The 16,802-nt window shown below is 35.1% G+C and overlaps 1 protein-coding gene across 1 annotated transcript in view; it reads right to left on the reverse strand.

Annotated features, from left to right (window-relative positions):
* The window catches only part of EYS (eyes shut homolog), a 1,685,417-nt gene that overhangs the window by 700,691 nt on the left and 967,924 nt on the right, over positions 1-16,802 (reverse strand). Inside the window, exons 25-26 of the mRNA XM_033867388.2 lie at positions 16,153-16,343; positions 11,812-11,903 (exon numbers count right to left, since the gene is read on the reverse strand). Of these exons, the coding sequence (XP_033723279.1) occupies positions 11,812-11,903; positions 16,153-16,343 (283 nt within the window). The remainder of the gene's footprint in view (positions 1-11,811; positions 11,904-16,152; positions 16,344-16,802) is intronic.

Below are 16,802 nucleotides of genomic sequence, written 5' to 3' on the forward strand. Positions count from 1 at the left end.
TAAGTTAATTATACCGTGGTGGTCTACTTAAAAAAAAAAAAATCAGAAATGTAAAGATTTAAATTCAGTGTATCATGTATTTAGCATTTCAAAATGCACCAAATTGAATCATAGTTTTTCAGGTTTTTAACGAGAATTAAAATTCATCATTCAACAATTGTCTTCAATATTGCAAGTTTCTCTTAATAAGACAACCCTAATCTTTATTTTTACATTTACACTTAAATATTTAACAGAGAGGTTTTGCAGAATCATGACTGGCATAACCTTGTTTTATCTATTTTGGCAAGACCTTTCTTTAGTCTCCGTATTCGTATATGTAATGTTAAAGTTATGAACTATCCACTTTCAGTTTGTTTTCAGTTATGTTTATATTAGAACAGGAGACAGAGTTCACTTCTTGGCAAGTTGAGAGGAAAATGAGGCAAGCCAGAAAGACAAGCTGTGAGTCAAGCTATTAAGTAGCAGGAAAATTCAAGTAGTCGGAATTTTCAACTTTCACTTACATCAGAGTGTCTTTCTTACAGGGGAAAGCACAAATCAGCATCTAAATCAAGGCAGATACCAGGGCAAATTAAAGAACACGGGTAATAAATGGTCACCTGTTAAAATGTGTATTTATGCTTTGCTAGCCTTTGTTCCCATAGATAATTGTTCCTCTAAAGAACCATGCATTTGGCTGGCTCAGTAGTTGTCACTGAACCGTCAGGATTCATCCATCACTTCTTACCTACTAAGAGCATGCATTTGGATGGAAGAAGCCAACTCTAACTTTATGATCTTGTCTATTTCTAGCCTATAATATTATCTTGTTTAAAAATTGTTCAAAAATATATTCTGAAATCATTTTTTTCCTAAAAAAAGACTCAGGCTTTTGTCTTTTGTGTACTGTGAGTTTTTATATCCTGGGTGTGTGGTAAGAATACCTGCACATGACAGCTTCCCCATAAATGCACGTGTATGTAGCTGCCAGATGCTGCTGAGGATAATGTCTACACTTTCTGCAGATGATCCCACCTAAAATATTCCCAACCTCGGCTGCATAGTTTCAGCCTTAATTTCCATGGAGTAATGACTAATGCCTTGTTTAAGGAAAAAACATACTAACAGAAACTCTGATGTTTAATGCATATATTAAGTACAAATGAAACTAGCTCTGGGTTCCTCTGTTTTCACTAAAAATATGAATAATAGTAAGTAACTTTTTCTGAGAAAAATTTCAGTAATTTTGTAATAGCCAATATTTTCAGATATTCAAGTAATATGATAGGAAATGTCCTACTTTTAAATGGTTAATTAACTTGTGTTTTAAAAGTTTCTAAAATATAATTGAAAATTTATTGGAGTATTTGTATAAGTTGAGTTAAACATGATAACTTTTAAAATGCTTAATTACTAGTTGGATTAACTGACCAATGCAGATTACACTTTAAAATTCAGTTTCCAAATTTAAATGACAAAATTTCACTCCTTTTCACTATATTTTGTGTTGAATAAATATATGCCATTGGGGAAAAGGAAAGAAAAGTAAGTTTATGTTACGGAGAAGTTTTGCTGGGTCTGTAAATACCGTTTTAGAAGCAGAATCAATTATTCATTATTTTGTACAAGTTGAAGTAAAATCATTATTCCACTGGCATGTTTTTCTTAACACTACTCACAGTGGTTAATGAAAAGGTTAATGAATAATGTGCATATTTCATTAGAGAAAAAAAATCTTTATTTATTGGAAAGTGGTTAAATGGTTTATTTCTTTCCTTTGTTTTTTTAACATCTTTATTGGAGTACAAATGCTTTCCAATGTTGTGTTAGTTTCTGCTGTATAACAAAGTGAATCAGCTATATGTATACATATATCCCCATATCCCCTCCCTCTTGCATCTCCCTGCCACCTTCCCTATCCCACCCCTCTAGGTGGTCACAAAGTACAAAGCTGATCTCCCTGTGCTATGCGGCTCCTTCCCACTAGCTATCTGTTTTACGCTTGGTAGTGTATATATGTCCATGTCACTCTCTCACTTTGTCCCAGCTTACCCTTCCCCCTCCCCATGTCCTCAAGTCCATTCTCTACATCTGTGTCTTTATTCCTGTCCTGCCCCTAGTTTCATCAGAACCATTTTCTGTTTAAGATTCCATATATATGTTTTAGCATATGGTATTTGTTTTTCTCTTTCTGACTTACTTCACCCTGTATGACAGACTCTAGGTCCATCCAACTCACTATAAATAACTGATTTTTGTTTATTTTTATGGCTGAGTAATATTCCATTGTATATATGTGCCACATCTTCTTTATCCATTCATCTGTTGATGGACAGTTAGGTTGCTTCCATGTCCTGGCTATTGTAAATAAAGCTGCAATGAACATTGTGGTACATGACTCTTTTTGAATTATGGTTTTCTCAGAGTATATGCCCAGTAGTGGGATTGCTGGGTCGTATGGTAGTTCTATTTTTAGTTTTTTAAGGACCCTCCATACTGTTCTCCATAGTGGCTGTATCAATTTACATTCCTGCCAACAGTGCAAGAGGGTTGCCTCTTCTCCACACCCTTTCCAGAATTTATTAGATTTCTTGATGATGGCCATTCTGACTGGTGCGAGGTGATACCTCACTGTAGTTTGATTTGCATTCCTCTGATGATTAGCGATATTGGGCATACTTTCATGAGTTTGTTAGCAAACTGTACATCTTCTTTGGAGAAATGTCTGTTTAGGTCTTCTACCCATTTTTGGATCAGGTTGTTTGTTTTTTTTTTGATATTGAGCCGCATGAGCTGTTTGTATATTTTGGAGATTGATCTTTGTCACTTGCTTCATTTGCAAATATTTTCTCCCATTCTGAGGGTTGTCCTTTCATCTTGTATATGGTTTCCTTTGCTGTGCAAAAGCTTTTAAGTTTCATTAGGTCCCATTTGTTTATTTCTGTTTTTATTTCCATTTCTCTAGGGGGTGGGTCAAAAAGGATCTTGCTGTGATTTATGTCATAGAGTGTTCTGCCTATGTTTTCTTCTAAGAGTTTTATAGTGTCTAGCCTTACATTTAGGTCTTTAATCCATTTCGATTTTATTTTTGCTTATGGTGTTAGGAAGTGTTTTTTTCTGATCTGATTTTTATGATTTCTTTCCTTCTGCTAAGTTTGGGTTTCTTTTATTCTTCTTTCTCTAATTGCTTTAGGTGTAAGGTTAGGTTGTTTATTTGAGATTTTTCTTGTCTCTTTAGGTAGGATTGTATTGTTATCAACTTCCCTCTTAGAACTGCTTTTGCTGCACCCCATAGGTTTTGGATCATCTTGCTTTGATTGTCATTTGTTTCTAGGTATTTTTTCATTTCCTCTTTGATTTCTTCAGTGATCTCTTGGTTATTAAGTAGTGCATTGTTTAGCCTCCTTGTGTTTGTAATTTTTACAGATCTTTTGCTGTAATTGATATCTAGTCTCAGCATTGTGGTTGGAAAAGATACTTGATATGATTTCAATTTTCTTAAATTTACCAAGGCTTGATTTGTGACTCAAGATATTATCTATCCTGGAGAATGTTCTATGAGCCCTTGATAAGAAAGTGTATTCTGTTGTTTTTGGATGGAATGTCCTATAAATATCAATTAAGTCCATCTTGTTTAATGTGTCATTTAAAACTTGTGTTTCCTTATTTAGTTTAATTTTGGATGATCTGTCCATTGGTGAAAATGGGGTGTTAAAATCCACTACTATGATTATGTTACTGTCAATTTCCCCTTTTATGGCTGTTAGCACTTGCCTTATGTATTGAGGTGCTCCTATGTTGGGTGCATAAATATTTACAATTGTTATATCTTCTTCTTGGATTGATCCCTTGATCATTATGTAGTGTCCTCCTTTGTCTCTTGTAATAGTCTTTATTTTAAAGTCTATTTTGTCTGATATGAGAATTGCTACTCCAGCTTTCCTTTGATTTCCATTTGCATGGAATATGGTTTTGCATCCCCTCACTTTCAGTCTGTATGTGTCTCTAGGTCTGAAGTGGGTCTCTTGTAGACAGCATATATACGGATCTTGTTTTTGTATCCATTCAGCCAATCTGTGTCTTTTGGTGGGAGCATTTAGTCCATTTACATTTAAGGTAATTATCGATATGTATGTTCCTATTCCCATTTTCTTAATTGTTTTGGGTTCGTTATTGTAGGTGTTTACCTTCTCTTGTGTTTACTGCCTAGAGAAGTTCCTTTAGCAGTTGTTGTAAAGCTGGTTTGGTGGTGCTGAACTCTCTCAGCTTTTGCTTGTCTTTAAAGTTTTTAATTTCTCCATCAAATCTGAATGAGATCCTTGCTGGGTAGAGTAATCTTGGTGGTAGGTTTTTCTCCTTCATCACTTTAAATACATCCTGCCAGTCCTTTCTGGCTTGCAGAGTTTCTGAAAGATCAGCAGTTAACCTTTTGGGGATTCCCTTGTATGTTACTTGTTGTTTTTCCTGTGCTGCTTTTAATATTTTTTCTTTGTATTTAATTTTGATAGCTTGATTAATATGTGTCTTGGCGTGTTTCTACTTGGATTTATCCTGTATGGGACTCTCTGTGCTTCCTGGACTTGATTGACTATTTCCTTTCCCATATTAGGGAAGTTTTCAACTATAATCTCTTCAAATATTTTCTCAGACCCTATCTTTTTCTCTTCCTTTTCTGGATCCCGTATAATTTGAATGTTGGTGGCTTTAATGTTGTCCCAGAAGTTTCTGAGACAGTCCTCAATTCTTTTCATTCTTTTTTCTTTATTCTGCTTTGAGGTAGTTATTTCCACTATTTTGTCTTCCAGGTCACTTATCCATTCTTCTGCCTCAGTTATTCTGCTACTAATTCCTTCTAGAGAATTTTTAATTTCATTTATTGTGTTGTTCATCATTGTTTGTTTGCTCATTAGTTCTTCTACGTCCTTGTTAAATGCTTCATGTATTTTCTCCATTCTATTTCCAACATTTTGATCATCTTTACTATCATTACTCTGAATTCTTTTCCAGGTAGACTGCCTATTTCCTCTTCATTTGTTTAGTCTGATGGGTTTTTCCCTTGTTCCTTCACCTGCTGCATATTTCTCCGTCTTCTCATTTTATTTAACTTACTGTGTTTGGGGTCTCCTATTCGCAGGCTGCAGGTTCGTAATTCCCGTTGTTTTTGGTATCTTCCCCCAGTGGGTGATTCAGTGTCTTGTGTAGGCTTCCTTGTGGAGGGGATTGGTGCCTGTGTTCTGGTGGATGAGGCTGGATCTTTTCTTTCTGGTGGGCAGGGTCGTGTCCGACGGTGTGTTTTGGTGTGTCTGTGAACTTAGTATGATTTTAGGCCGCCTCTCTGCTAATGGGTGTGGTTGTGTTCCTGTCTTGCTAGTTGTTTGGCAGGGGGTGTCCTGCACTGGAGCTTGCTGGCTGTTGGGTAGAGCTAGGTCTTAGCGCTGAGACAGAGATCTCTGGGAGAGCCCTTGTCAGTTCATATTATGATTATGTGGGGTCGAGAGGTCTCTGGTGGTCCAATGTCCTGAACTCAGCTCTCCCAGTTCAGAGGCTCAGGCCTGACACCAGGCTGGAGCACCAAGACCCTGTCAGCCACACAGCCGGTTCCTTGGGAATTCTGAGACCTTAATTCAGAACTGCCTTCAACTACGGGGTTTTTGAAGCCAAACTGTCTGAGAGGCCTGGGATCAGCCAGAAGCTGGCATCTCTTCAGATGTGGGAGCTTCTCTCTTTCCTTTTCTATCTCACTGATTTTCCTGCCATCTGAGCCAAAGCACTCCTGCCTTGGTTGACACATGTCTAGTCCTTGTCTTTATTATTAATACCTTCAAAGCAGAAAACTTTGATGCTTGCTGTGGTTATAATGTTCCAATTATCTTTATATATATGTTATATGTGTATGTGTATATATGTGTTTATATATATACACACAATGTCTTTGTTTATATATATACACACATTTATATATAAAATAAGTTATTTCTTTCAAACTCCTCTGTTTTGAATGCACTGCTGCATTTTTATATTATTTTCTACTACTCAAACAGATAAGAAGTTCAAGGTTTACAGTATGAAGATGAAATAATTTATCATTCCTAAGCATTGTGTACCCATACTTTAGGCAAGACAGTTATCTGTTGGGATAATTTAAGTTATAGAAAGACAGTGGAATGAAGCAATTGTTTACAACACGTAATATGATATTGTAGACATTTTTGAGCAGTTATAATAACTTAATAAGTAAAAAGTATATACAGTAATTTCTATTTTCTTTGTATAAGCAGTCCAATAATCCACTCAGGGCCAAGATTAAAAGAAATATAAATTCTGTAGTTGAAATTTAACTATTAAGTATTATAAACATTTTTTGTCTTTATTGCTAAAGATAGACATTTATCTTATTTCCCCTTTTAGAAATATTTCTCATCTTGTCTAGTACACATTGTTTTAGCTCATTTATCTTCTTCCTGGATTCAAAGCTAGAAAAGCTTTCCCAGCTCCTTTTGCCATTAGGTGTGTTCATATGACAAAGTTCTAGCCAACAGAATGCCAACGAAAATGAGACATGCCACCTCCATGCCTGCTTTCCCCTACCAGTGAACCATCTACCCATTCTCTGCCATGCTGACTGGAGGACACTCATGTTTTCAGCCAAAAACACATTTGAACTAGCATAAATTGAATAAGGTTGAATAAATGAGCTCTTTATAAAGATGTGGTTGGGGGTAGAACCACAACGATAATATAGTATTCCTGGGCCACAGCATAGCTACTCTGATACCACTTCTGTGTCTAAAGGCCACCAGAAAGAAAGGAGTCATCAGTACTTGGAGGAGAGCCATCAGCCAAGAGCTGATACCTTCACAGGAGGGACTGAGCCAGCCCCTGGGACACCATACAAAGGTCAAGGGATTATGATGCCACTTGCTTGTCTCTTGAATTTCTTTCCAGTGTTCCCCATTGATGGAACCACATAGGAAGCCAGAAGACAAGAGAGCTTGTATTTTTTTGCTAGGGCTGCCTCAGCAAAATATCACAGACTGGATGGCTTAAACAAATGAAATTTATTGTCTCACGTTTGTGCAGGCTAGAAGTCCAAGATCAAGGTGTCAGCAGTGTTGGTTCCTTCTGAGGGCTACGAGAGAAAGATGTGTTCCAAGTCCTTCTCCTTGGCTTGTAGATGACCGCCTTCTCCTCTCTTTATACTGTCTTCCCTCTGTGCATGACTCTTTCTGTGTCCTAATTTCCCTCTTTTATAAGGACACTGGTCATATGGGATTAAGGCTCACCCTAATGACCTCAGATTAACTTGATCACCTCTTTAAAGACACTATCTTCAAATAAGGTCACATTCTGAGATACTGGAGATTAGCACTTCAATGCAAACCTTTGGAGACACAATTGAACCCATGACTGAGCCCACTGATATAATCTACAGAGCACCTCATCCTTAAGCGTACCAAGGTGTTCAAGAGTGGGGTGACAAATGCTTACCTATTTGTGTTTGTTTTTCTTCTTCATGTACTATATGCTGTGGTTTTGCAGCCTAACATCACTACTTGGTTTCATTTGTACTCTCCCTTTCATTAAAAGATGAGCAACAGCTTTAGCTAATGTCTCAGTAAAATAGGTTTAGTACATGTACTTTTAGTACCTTTACTATACCAGTGTGCATTTCATCTGACTTAAGCACTCCATATTTTCCTTCCTGCTTTTGTTAGGTTAAACAATCACACGTTTCTTTTTTAAAAGTATCGTGCTCCTCTGCAGAAATCCTGTCTTTCCTTGTTCCAAAAATAATGAGCTTTTCAAGTTACTTTTTCACAGAGAGTATTTGTTTCAGTCTTTCTGAGAGAGCCTTTCTTCATAGGCGGTGCACATCCTTGCTGTTTTTTCCCCCACTATTCCACTAGAGCATGGGAGGAAGGATACTTCTCCTATATTCATATGCAATGGAACGTCATCATCCAACAGAAACAAGATGAGAGTGTAGAGTTGGGGGTGAAATGTGTGCATACCATTAGCTTTACTTTAAAGGTATGTTAATGGTCAAAATATTATGCCACAGGGACTTCCCTAGTGGTCCAGTGGTTAAGACTCACTTCCAATGCAGGGGACGCAGGTTTGATCCCTGGTCAGGGAACTAAGATCCCACATGCTGTGCAGCATGTCCAGGAAAAAATAAAGAATAACGTGCACGCAGAATATAATTGTTTTTAAATTATAGCTACAGCATTCCTGAATTGATTTAAACAAAACTGAAATTTTCTTTTTCCCTTTTACTTCTAAGTATGTTTTAAAGGTATAGAAAACTAAAATTAATGGAGCTCCACTTTTGTTCTTTATAGATGATAAACATAAAAAAAAATATTTCTATAAATTTTCCATTATTTCAAACAAACCCAGGACCTGTGAAGAAATATTTCTGAATTTAGATAACTTAGACCAGATATAGACAGGTTGTCAACTACTTTTTCATAAAAATAAAAAACAATAGTGTGTGTAAATTGCAAAAAACAAATTGTAGTTATATAACTTTAAGGAAAGTGATTTTTTTTTGCTGTTAAATATCCTTAAAAGTGACATGTGCTGAGGATAGAGAAAAAATAAGTACCCCTGAGATGTAATGTTTTTCTTTTAAAAAACACTTTAAAGAGTATGTAGTCACTTTTAAAACACAGACTGGACATGCTATAGTAGAAAAATTTAAGAGATCTGGGTTCTCATCTTGCCCTTGCACTGACTAGCACCATGTGATCTTGAGAAAGTTGCTTACTTTCTATGATTCTCAGCTTTGAAATGTGCAAAATGAGTGTTATGGACTCATAACAAATTCATATGTTGAAGTCCTAACCCTCAGTACTTCAGAATGTGACTGTTTGAAGGTAGGGTTTTTAAAGAGATAAGAAGTTAAAATGAAACAATTAGGTGGGCTCTAATCCCTCATGACTAATGTCTTTATAAGAGGAGGAAATTAGAACACAGACACACAGAGGATATGGTGCAAAGATACAGGGAGATAACAGTCATATACAAGCCAAGTGAGAGGCATCAGAAGAAACCAAACCTGCCAGTATCTTTTAAAAAAATTTTATTGATGTATACTTCATTCACAACGTTGTGTTAATTTCTGCTCTACAGCAAAGTTATACACAAACACACATATATGTATACATATATATATATACATTCTTTTTAAAAATTTTTTTATTATGTTTTATCACAGGATACTGAATATGGTTCCCTGTGCTATACAGTACGACCTTGTTGTTTATCCATCCTATATATAATAGTTTGCATGTGCTAATCCCAAATGCCCAATCCATCCCTCCCTCAAACCCCTCCCCCTTGGCAACCACAGGTCTGCTCTCTATGTCTGTGAGTCTGTTTCTGTTTTGTAGATAGGTTCATTTGTGTCATATTTTAGATTCTGCATTTACATGATGTATGGTATTTGTCTTTCTCTTTATGATTTACTTCACTTAGTATGACAATCTCTAGTTGCAGCCATGTTGCTGCATGTCCTGCCAATATCTTGATCTCAGAATTCCAGCCTCCAGAGCTGTGAGAAAGTAAATTTATGTAATTTAAGTCCCCCAGTCTGTGATGCTTAGTTAGTTATGTATCTGTAAAGCATCTGGCATATGGTGGTTGTTTAATGCTTACTAATTAATATTGTTCTTGCTGCTTGAAGGCTTTTTTGCAGGGCACATCATTTATATTAATTAATTAATTAATTAATTAATTAATTTATTTATTTATTTATTTGCGTTACGCGGGCCTCTCACTGTTGCGACCTCTCCCGTTGCGGAGCACAGGCTCCGGACACGCAGGCTCAGTGGCCATGGCTCACGGGCACAGTCGCTCCGTGGCCTGTGGGATCTTCCCAGACCGGGGCACAAACCCGCGTCCCCTGCATCGGCAGGCAGATTCTCAACCACTGCGCCACCAGGGAAGCCCAGGGCACATCATTTATAATTCTTATCTTTATCTTATCTTGAACATGCAGCAGTTCTTTCAGGGTAGAAGAAGAGAAGAGATCAAATTACACTATGTTTCTACAACGTGGGTCATTGTATCCATGACTTAAAACATATTCAGACGTTTTGGAGTAGCCTTGGAATTGTGCCCTTTTCAAACTGTTTTTTTTCTGTATTTAACCTCTATATCTCCTAGTTCTACATCTGGGAAGTGATAGTAAAACTATAATAAAATGTTAATTCATAAACAACAAGGTCCTACTGTATAGCACAGGGAACTATATTCAATATCTAATAATAAACTACATAATGGAAAATAATATGAAAAAGAATATATATATATATAAAAGAATCACTGTGCTGTATACCTGAAACATTGTAAATCAACTATACGTCAATAAAAAATGAAAGAAACTATAATAAAAGTTAATAATTAAATTGTTCTTAGAGATGAATAAATTTGTATATGTAATAGAATTACGACTTGACACATAATTGGTGTTTAATAAACTGTAACTATGATTACCGTGTTCTCAATTTATTTTTTAACCCTTTTTCAACACTCCCCAAGTTAGAACAGCATCTTCTGGTGCACTCTCTGTCTCTCCCACCATTTCTCACCTGTCGTTGTTTCCTTTGAAGGGTCCAAATATGTGTTTTGTGATACAATTCTCACTGCTACCCCAATGTTCATAGACCACCATCCGTCCAGATGTTGGTACACTCTGCCTTGGGAAACTATCACCTTGGCTAGGATGGCATTTTCCAAAGTGCATTGCCCTCAGCATTGGTTATTCAAGAGGTTAAAATGCTGAAGAAAAACATTAAAGGGTCCTGTGCCCATGTCTGGAGTTAAGCAAAGAAAGCGACACTTTATTAAATTAGGATCTCAGGAGTCTTAAAATGCACACATACATTTTGAGTGTCAGGGAAGGTATATGTGATGTAACCTTTCCACAATTTAGTTGATAATAAATTGTTTTTTCATTAATTTTCCCTAAGAGTCTGGATTCTAGGCAATAGGATTTGGGTAGTTCTGGCTGAAAGAGGGTAGACTTCCTTAAAACTTCTCCTTTTACTTCTTTTCCAGTCTCTGTTTTTTTGCCTCTTTGCTTTCTTCTTTTTTTGGCTTTAAACAGTTAATTATTTTTACCAAATAATAACCTATTGCCATAATCAAATAACTTACTTTAGTCTACATACTGGATAAGGATGATGGTGTGTGTTTCAAAATATCACTTATTTAGAAAAAATGGTGGAGGGAGGCAAAACACATAATATATATTAGGTATTAAAAATTAGACCTTACTAAAAATAAAAAAATGCAAATTAGGGGGGAATGTCAATTTCACTTAATAGATTGGCAAAATTATATCTGATGTTGGTGAGGATTTGGGGGTAAAGTCAACTTCAAATGCAGCTTTTAGGAATATAATAATACATATTCATTACTCTATATCAATTGTGGTATAATGGATCATTTTACTTTTCTTCTTTATGTTTTTTTGAATGTTCCACATTTTCTATAGTGAATAAATTTGACTTTGTTTATCAAAAGAAATACCAGTTTGTTTTCACAACTCCTCTAAGTGGAAAACATTGTGAGGATTTCAGGGCTTCTTTTTATAAATCTGCTTATGTAAATTCCTTGATAATATAGTTCCTATAACATGCTTTCCCCAGTACTATTTTAGGACATACAGACAAGACAGAATGGTTTGATGAACATTAATTTACATACAAGAATATGTGAATATTAATCAGGAGAGCCTCCACTTTGAAGTGCAAGAACAATACCCAGAGAAATAGTCTTTGCTGCATATGAGATGAAGTGGAAATAAAAAATGTATCTTACCTGATAAGCAGTGTATACTTTCGTCCATCATCAACTTTAATAGTAGTGTTAATGCTTTTCAATTTTGCTTCACCAGCACAGAAAAAGTGGTACTACGGGGAAAAAAAATTTTTCCTCAAACAGTTTTTCAGTGTGAAATTAACATCTTATTTTTGTATTGAACATTACAATTTACCAGTAATATTTTATTGTGTTGGAGAGATAAGAAGTCTGAAAATTAAAGTGACAGCTCAAGGTGTGCAACTAATAAGTGCTAGAATTAAAACACATAAATGCATACATATTATATATATATACACATAAACCATACACATGTACACATACATACACGCACGCACACACAAACACACACTTCTGGTTTCTCTTGTATTCTGGGGAGCCTGGTTGAGAAAGGCAGCTTCTTCGGCTAGCTGGGAGTGAGTGTTAATAGGCAATTTTCCTTAGATACTAGTAACTGAGCAATGCAAACACTAGCGTATACTATCTAGACAGTGATGTTAACGTCACACAAGGGAAACAAAGATTATGAAAGTTAATCATTCATCCTAAACTTCCAAAGGATTGAAGGGGACTATGGCCATTTGTGGGATTATTGCTAATTGGACCAACTGAGTTATGGTTTTAAAAGGAGCAATCATGTCTATAGTAGATATGCTTGGCCAGACACCCCTGGGAATTCCATGAATGGGCTGCAATGGCCTACATCTTCTCAACAGCATGTTCCTGAAAGTATTTCAGTTATATTGTGGCCATTCTTTCACAGAAAGGGCCTTTATAGACTTTAGCATATCTATTAGAGATCTGTAAGCCACATATAAGTTAAAGAAACACAGTTGCATAGTGTTTCATAACTCCTATGCATCTAGATACATTAAATTGACATGTCTATATCTTCCCACATGTAATCCAAAGGTAAACATAATGCTATATATCTTAACTTTTTATATTTGGTCATCTCAAAAAGGTTCCTTTCCTTTATAAAATTATCTACTGAAGGTTCACTTTAAGAACTATGTTAAACAGCACTGAGATTTCCAAAAACAAATATATCTACATGTACTTTACCAGAAAATCAGTTGCATGACCTTTGGCTGTACATTCTTCTCAAGCCATGTGTAACTAAGTAAAAGGCCACATTTGTCTATTGCATTTTTATGCTGTGTCTAGTATGCAATCAAGGTGACCAGATTTAATATTTAATATTTTTGGCAGCATGGATAATAATTTAGCTATTTCTTATGTACATCACTAGGAGATCTATGTTGTTAGTTAAAATAGTTATTTAAGTTTAAATGATAATTTACTGGCCAACAATGTGTGTGTATGGGGGGTAGTAATCTCCTTGTTTTGTTCAAATATATCAGAAAATTATTTTTCAGGTACAGCTAAGACTTATTAATTCCTATCTTCAGGGATGTAAAAGTTAAACATTTAAAAATATTTAATGGACGATTTTATTAATTGTATTGAATTTTTTCTTTTATTATAAATAGCTCCTTTACGATATATATAAAACAATAGCTACCGTGATTGTTACTCTGTACCATGGATTTTTAAAGTAATTTATAGGTTTCACCTGATTGCTTTCTTACAAAACAAAAAACAAGAAAAACAAAAATCTGTGAAGTAGGTACTACCCTTTTATTACCTTCTTTATTCAGAGGTGGAAACTGAGGGGGAGTGATCTGCTCCAGTCAGGGAGGCACAGTGATTCATGAAACAGCTAATAAGTGAAGGGACTGACATTTGAGTCCCAACATGGATGTATCTGCTTACCTCCTTGTTATTAGAAAGAGCCAATGAAATAGTTTTAAACATTAATTTTGATACATTTATCTTTGAAACTTAAATTTCCTAAAAAAACATTTGACTAACAATTCTGCATTTCTAGAATTTGAATAGGTCTTAAATTATGATCACTGGAAGAGTTCAACCATAATATGTCTTTTGTGAAAATTGTAATGTAAATACATTCCCCATATGATTATACTTTTAAAATGAATGAGGAAATTGGAGCATAGTATCAAAAAATCATAGCAGATTAAGGAAAATCTTAAAATCATAAAGATAGGATAGCACTGAAATTTCCTTTAAATCATTACAATGATGGGTGTGGAAAGAACATGGATTTTGGACTGACACAACGGAGTAACAATTCCTGATCTACCATCTTTGAAAGAGTTCAAAGAGCATGTGTAATACCGAACATGCTGAGAACCTCCACTGGCCTGCGAGGTCTTTGAGAAAAAGAAATAGAAATACAGAGAGAAATAGCTACTCCTCATATTGGATTAATATGTCCCAGGCTTTCTTCTATGAGTTTGTATGCCTTTACTTACTCACCCATTATATTACACTAACTTCACAATATTTATCCACTTACTAATTTAAACCTCACACCTACTTTTACTACCCTATTTCATGAGTGAGTAAACTCCAGCGCAGACAGCTTAAACTTTGCAAGACCTCAAAACCCCTAAATGGCCGAGCTGGTGTTCCAACTCTAACATTCTTGCTCTAGAATCCATGATCTTAATATATTTTCTTAAGTTGGAGCCCAACACGTAATTGCAATCCAATAAATTATAGCAATTATTACAGAGTATCAATATATATGTTTTCTTTGTCATAAAACCTAAAAGAAAGAAATTCTACACCTCTCTGCACCCATTACAGTTTTATAATTCCTAAATGTCTTAGTTCAACTAACTTGAATTTATTTTTATCCACTTGAGGGTGAAAGAAATCTCTGTTCTCCATTATTTCATACATATTTTCACCGATAATTCTACAAATCTCTGGTGTGGTTCACCATGTCTCTGGAGACATCCACTGTGGTGAGAGGGGCTGGTTGAGTTGTGAGCTGAGTTAGGAGTAGAAAAATGTGCTGGACGTGACCAGGGCTCAATATTATGTGTGCTTTATAGTTCCTTATATTTGGTCTCTTCATGTTTTCTGCTTATTATAAGACTAACAGAAATTTCTGGTCTTAGTCGAGGAAAATGCTGTACAGCAGGGATCAGCAAACCTTATCTTAAAGGGTCAGACTGACGTTTGATGGCTCATTATAGTATTCTATTCATTACATAATTCTATTTTCTTGTCCCATTTTCACCTGTTATTATTATCTGTAATCAATTTGAAGCAATATGAGAACAAAGTGTATTTTATTTACCATTGAATCCTCACAAACTGGCACTGTCACTGGGGATGGATAAATGTTCAATGAATGAGTGAAAAAATGGATGAATGAATAAAGATAATGCTACCACTACTAATCTGCTACATCTGGTTGACATTTGTTTATATCAGACATTTTACTAAATTATGTATATGTGTTATATTACTTAAGAAAGATGAGTATTTAAAGAAAATCAAACTGTACAACTTGGCTTATTTAAATTAGAAGGTGTACCTCACAGTTTTATGGAAATTCATATCATATTTAAATAACATCTGAAAGAAATGATAGGCAAAAATACTGTTGTCATGTTTCATATACTAGACTGTGTTGAGTTAATTACCTTATTGCAGTGATGACTTGATGACTTCCTTAATCTGAGTATTTAGAACAGGAATATGAGGTGACTTGATAAGGTAGAATGGTCTTGGGAAAAGAGCACACATTTTCAATTCATCATTGGCTTCAAAATTTAACTGTGTAATTTTGGACTTTTAAAGGAAGATTGTTATAAAGACTGGCAAGTTTTAAGTGAGCAGTCTCAAATTTTTGATATCTAAATCTCTTTGCACTCTGAAAAATTACTGAGGGCCCCAAAGAGTTTTGTGTAATGGGTTATATCTATCAATATGTATAATACTAAAATTAAAACAGACTTTTAAAACACAAAAACATATAAGTATACATTACACTAGTGATCAGAGGGATGACATCGTGTCATGAAGCTTCTGGAAAACTACATACACTTATGAAAATGAGTACGAAAGAGACAAATAACATCTTAGTGTTATTATAAAGAAAGTGTTCCCCTTAAAGATCCTTTGAAAGAAACCTGGGGTTTCCCAGGGTTTCCCAGATCACGTCTGCCATTAAAGTTATAAAAAATTGCAGCAATTATAATTGAGAAATTGGGAAATATAATTGTGGAAAAAAAGTTGAAATTATAGAGAAAAGAAGAGAATGAAAGCTATTTAAAGCATATACTATTTTGATATATAAATAGTGTACACCGAACAGGAAGAAATTACAAAAAACAGGACACACAGCCTGGTGATGAGTATAAAAGACATAATTAAGGTTAAATTTTATATTGATAATAACCACTAAAGTGGTGAATCATAACAACTTCATAAAATTTATGTTAAATAAATTTGACTTACCTTTAAAGTACCATTTTCAATAAATAATTGAATAAAAAGTCCATCTCCTGAATCTAAGTCTTGTTTGATGTAGAGCAGGAGTCCATAGGCGTTGGAGGTCTGAAATTCTAGGGAGATGTTATTTTGTGGATTTAAAAACACGTTCCGAAATTCTAGATAGGAATCTCCGTAATAACAAACACAACTGATATCTGTGGAGTCAGAAAGAAAATACAATTTATGTTGGAGGTAAATGTTCAATGGTCGGATATCACATTATAATGTTAGCATAATGTTTTCTGAAATGGCTCTGACCTGACTCTTTTCTATCTATGACGAGCTTGGGCACCTATTTTCTTTGCCATTGTCACAGTGGTTTGACATAATTTATATGTACTGGGGGCATCATGATCAAATTTCATTGGAGGGTCGGGATGTCTAGATCTTCAAGTACTCTTACCTAGATTTTATGTTACAGGTCACCAGATATAGGAACATTTTCTAAAGACATCCTTATTCACTGTATATATAAGATGTTGGTACAAAATTTTGATTTGTGTCATTGTTAATTTGATTGGTGGTGTTTGAGGGCTGACAAAGAGTATTGGCAAATAAAGGAATTGCCACCTTTTTGTAGCAATGCTATATTATCTCAGCGTCTTAAAAAACAT

Source organism: Tursiops truncatus, chromosome 12, assembly GCF_011762595.2.
Source record: "Tursiops truncatus isolate mTurTru1 chromosome 12, mTurTru1.mat.Y, whole genome shotgun sequence".
Taxonomy (NCBI): Eukaryota; Metazoa; Chordata; class Mammalia; order Artiodactyla; family Delphinidae; genus Tursiops; species Tursiops truncatus.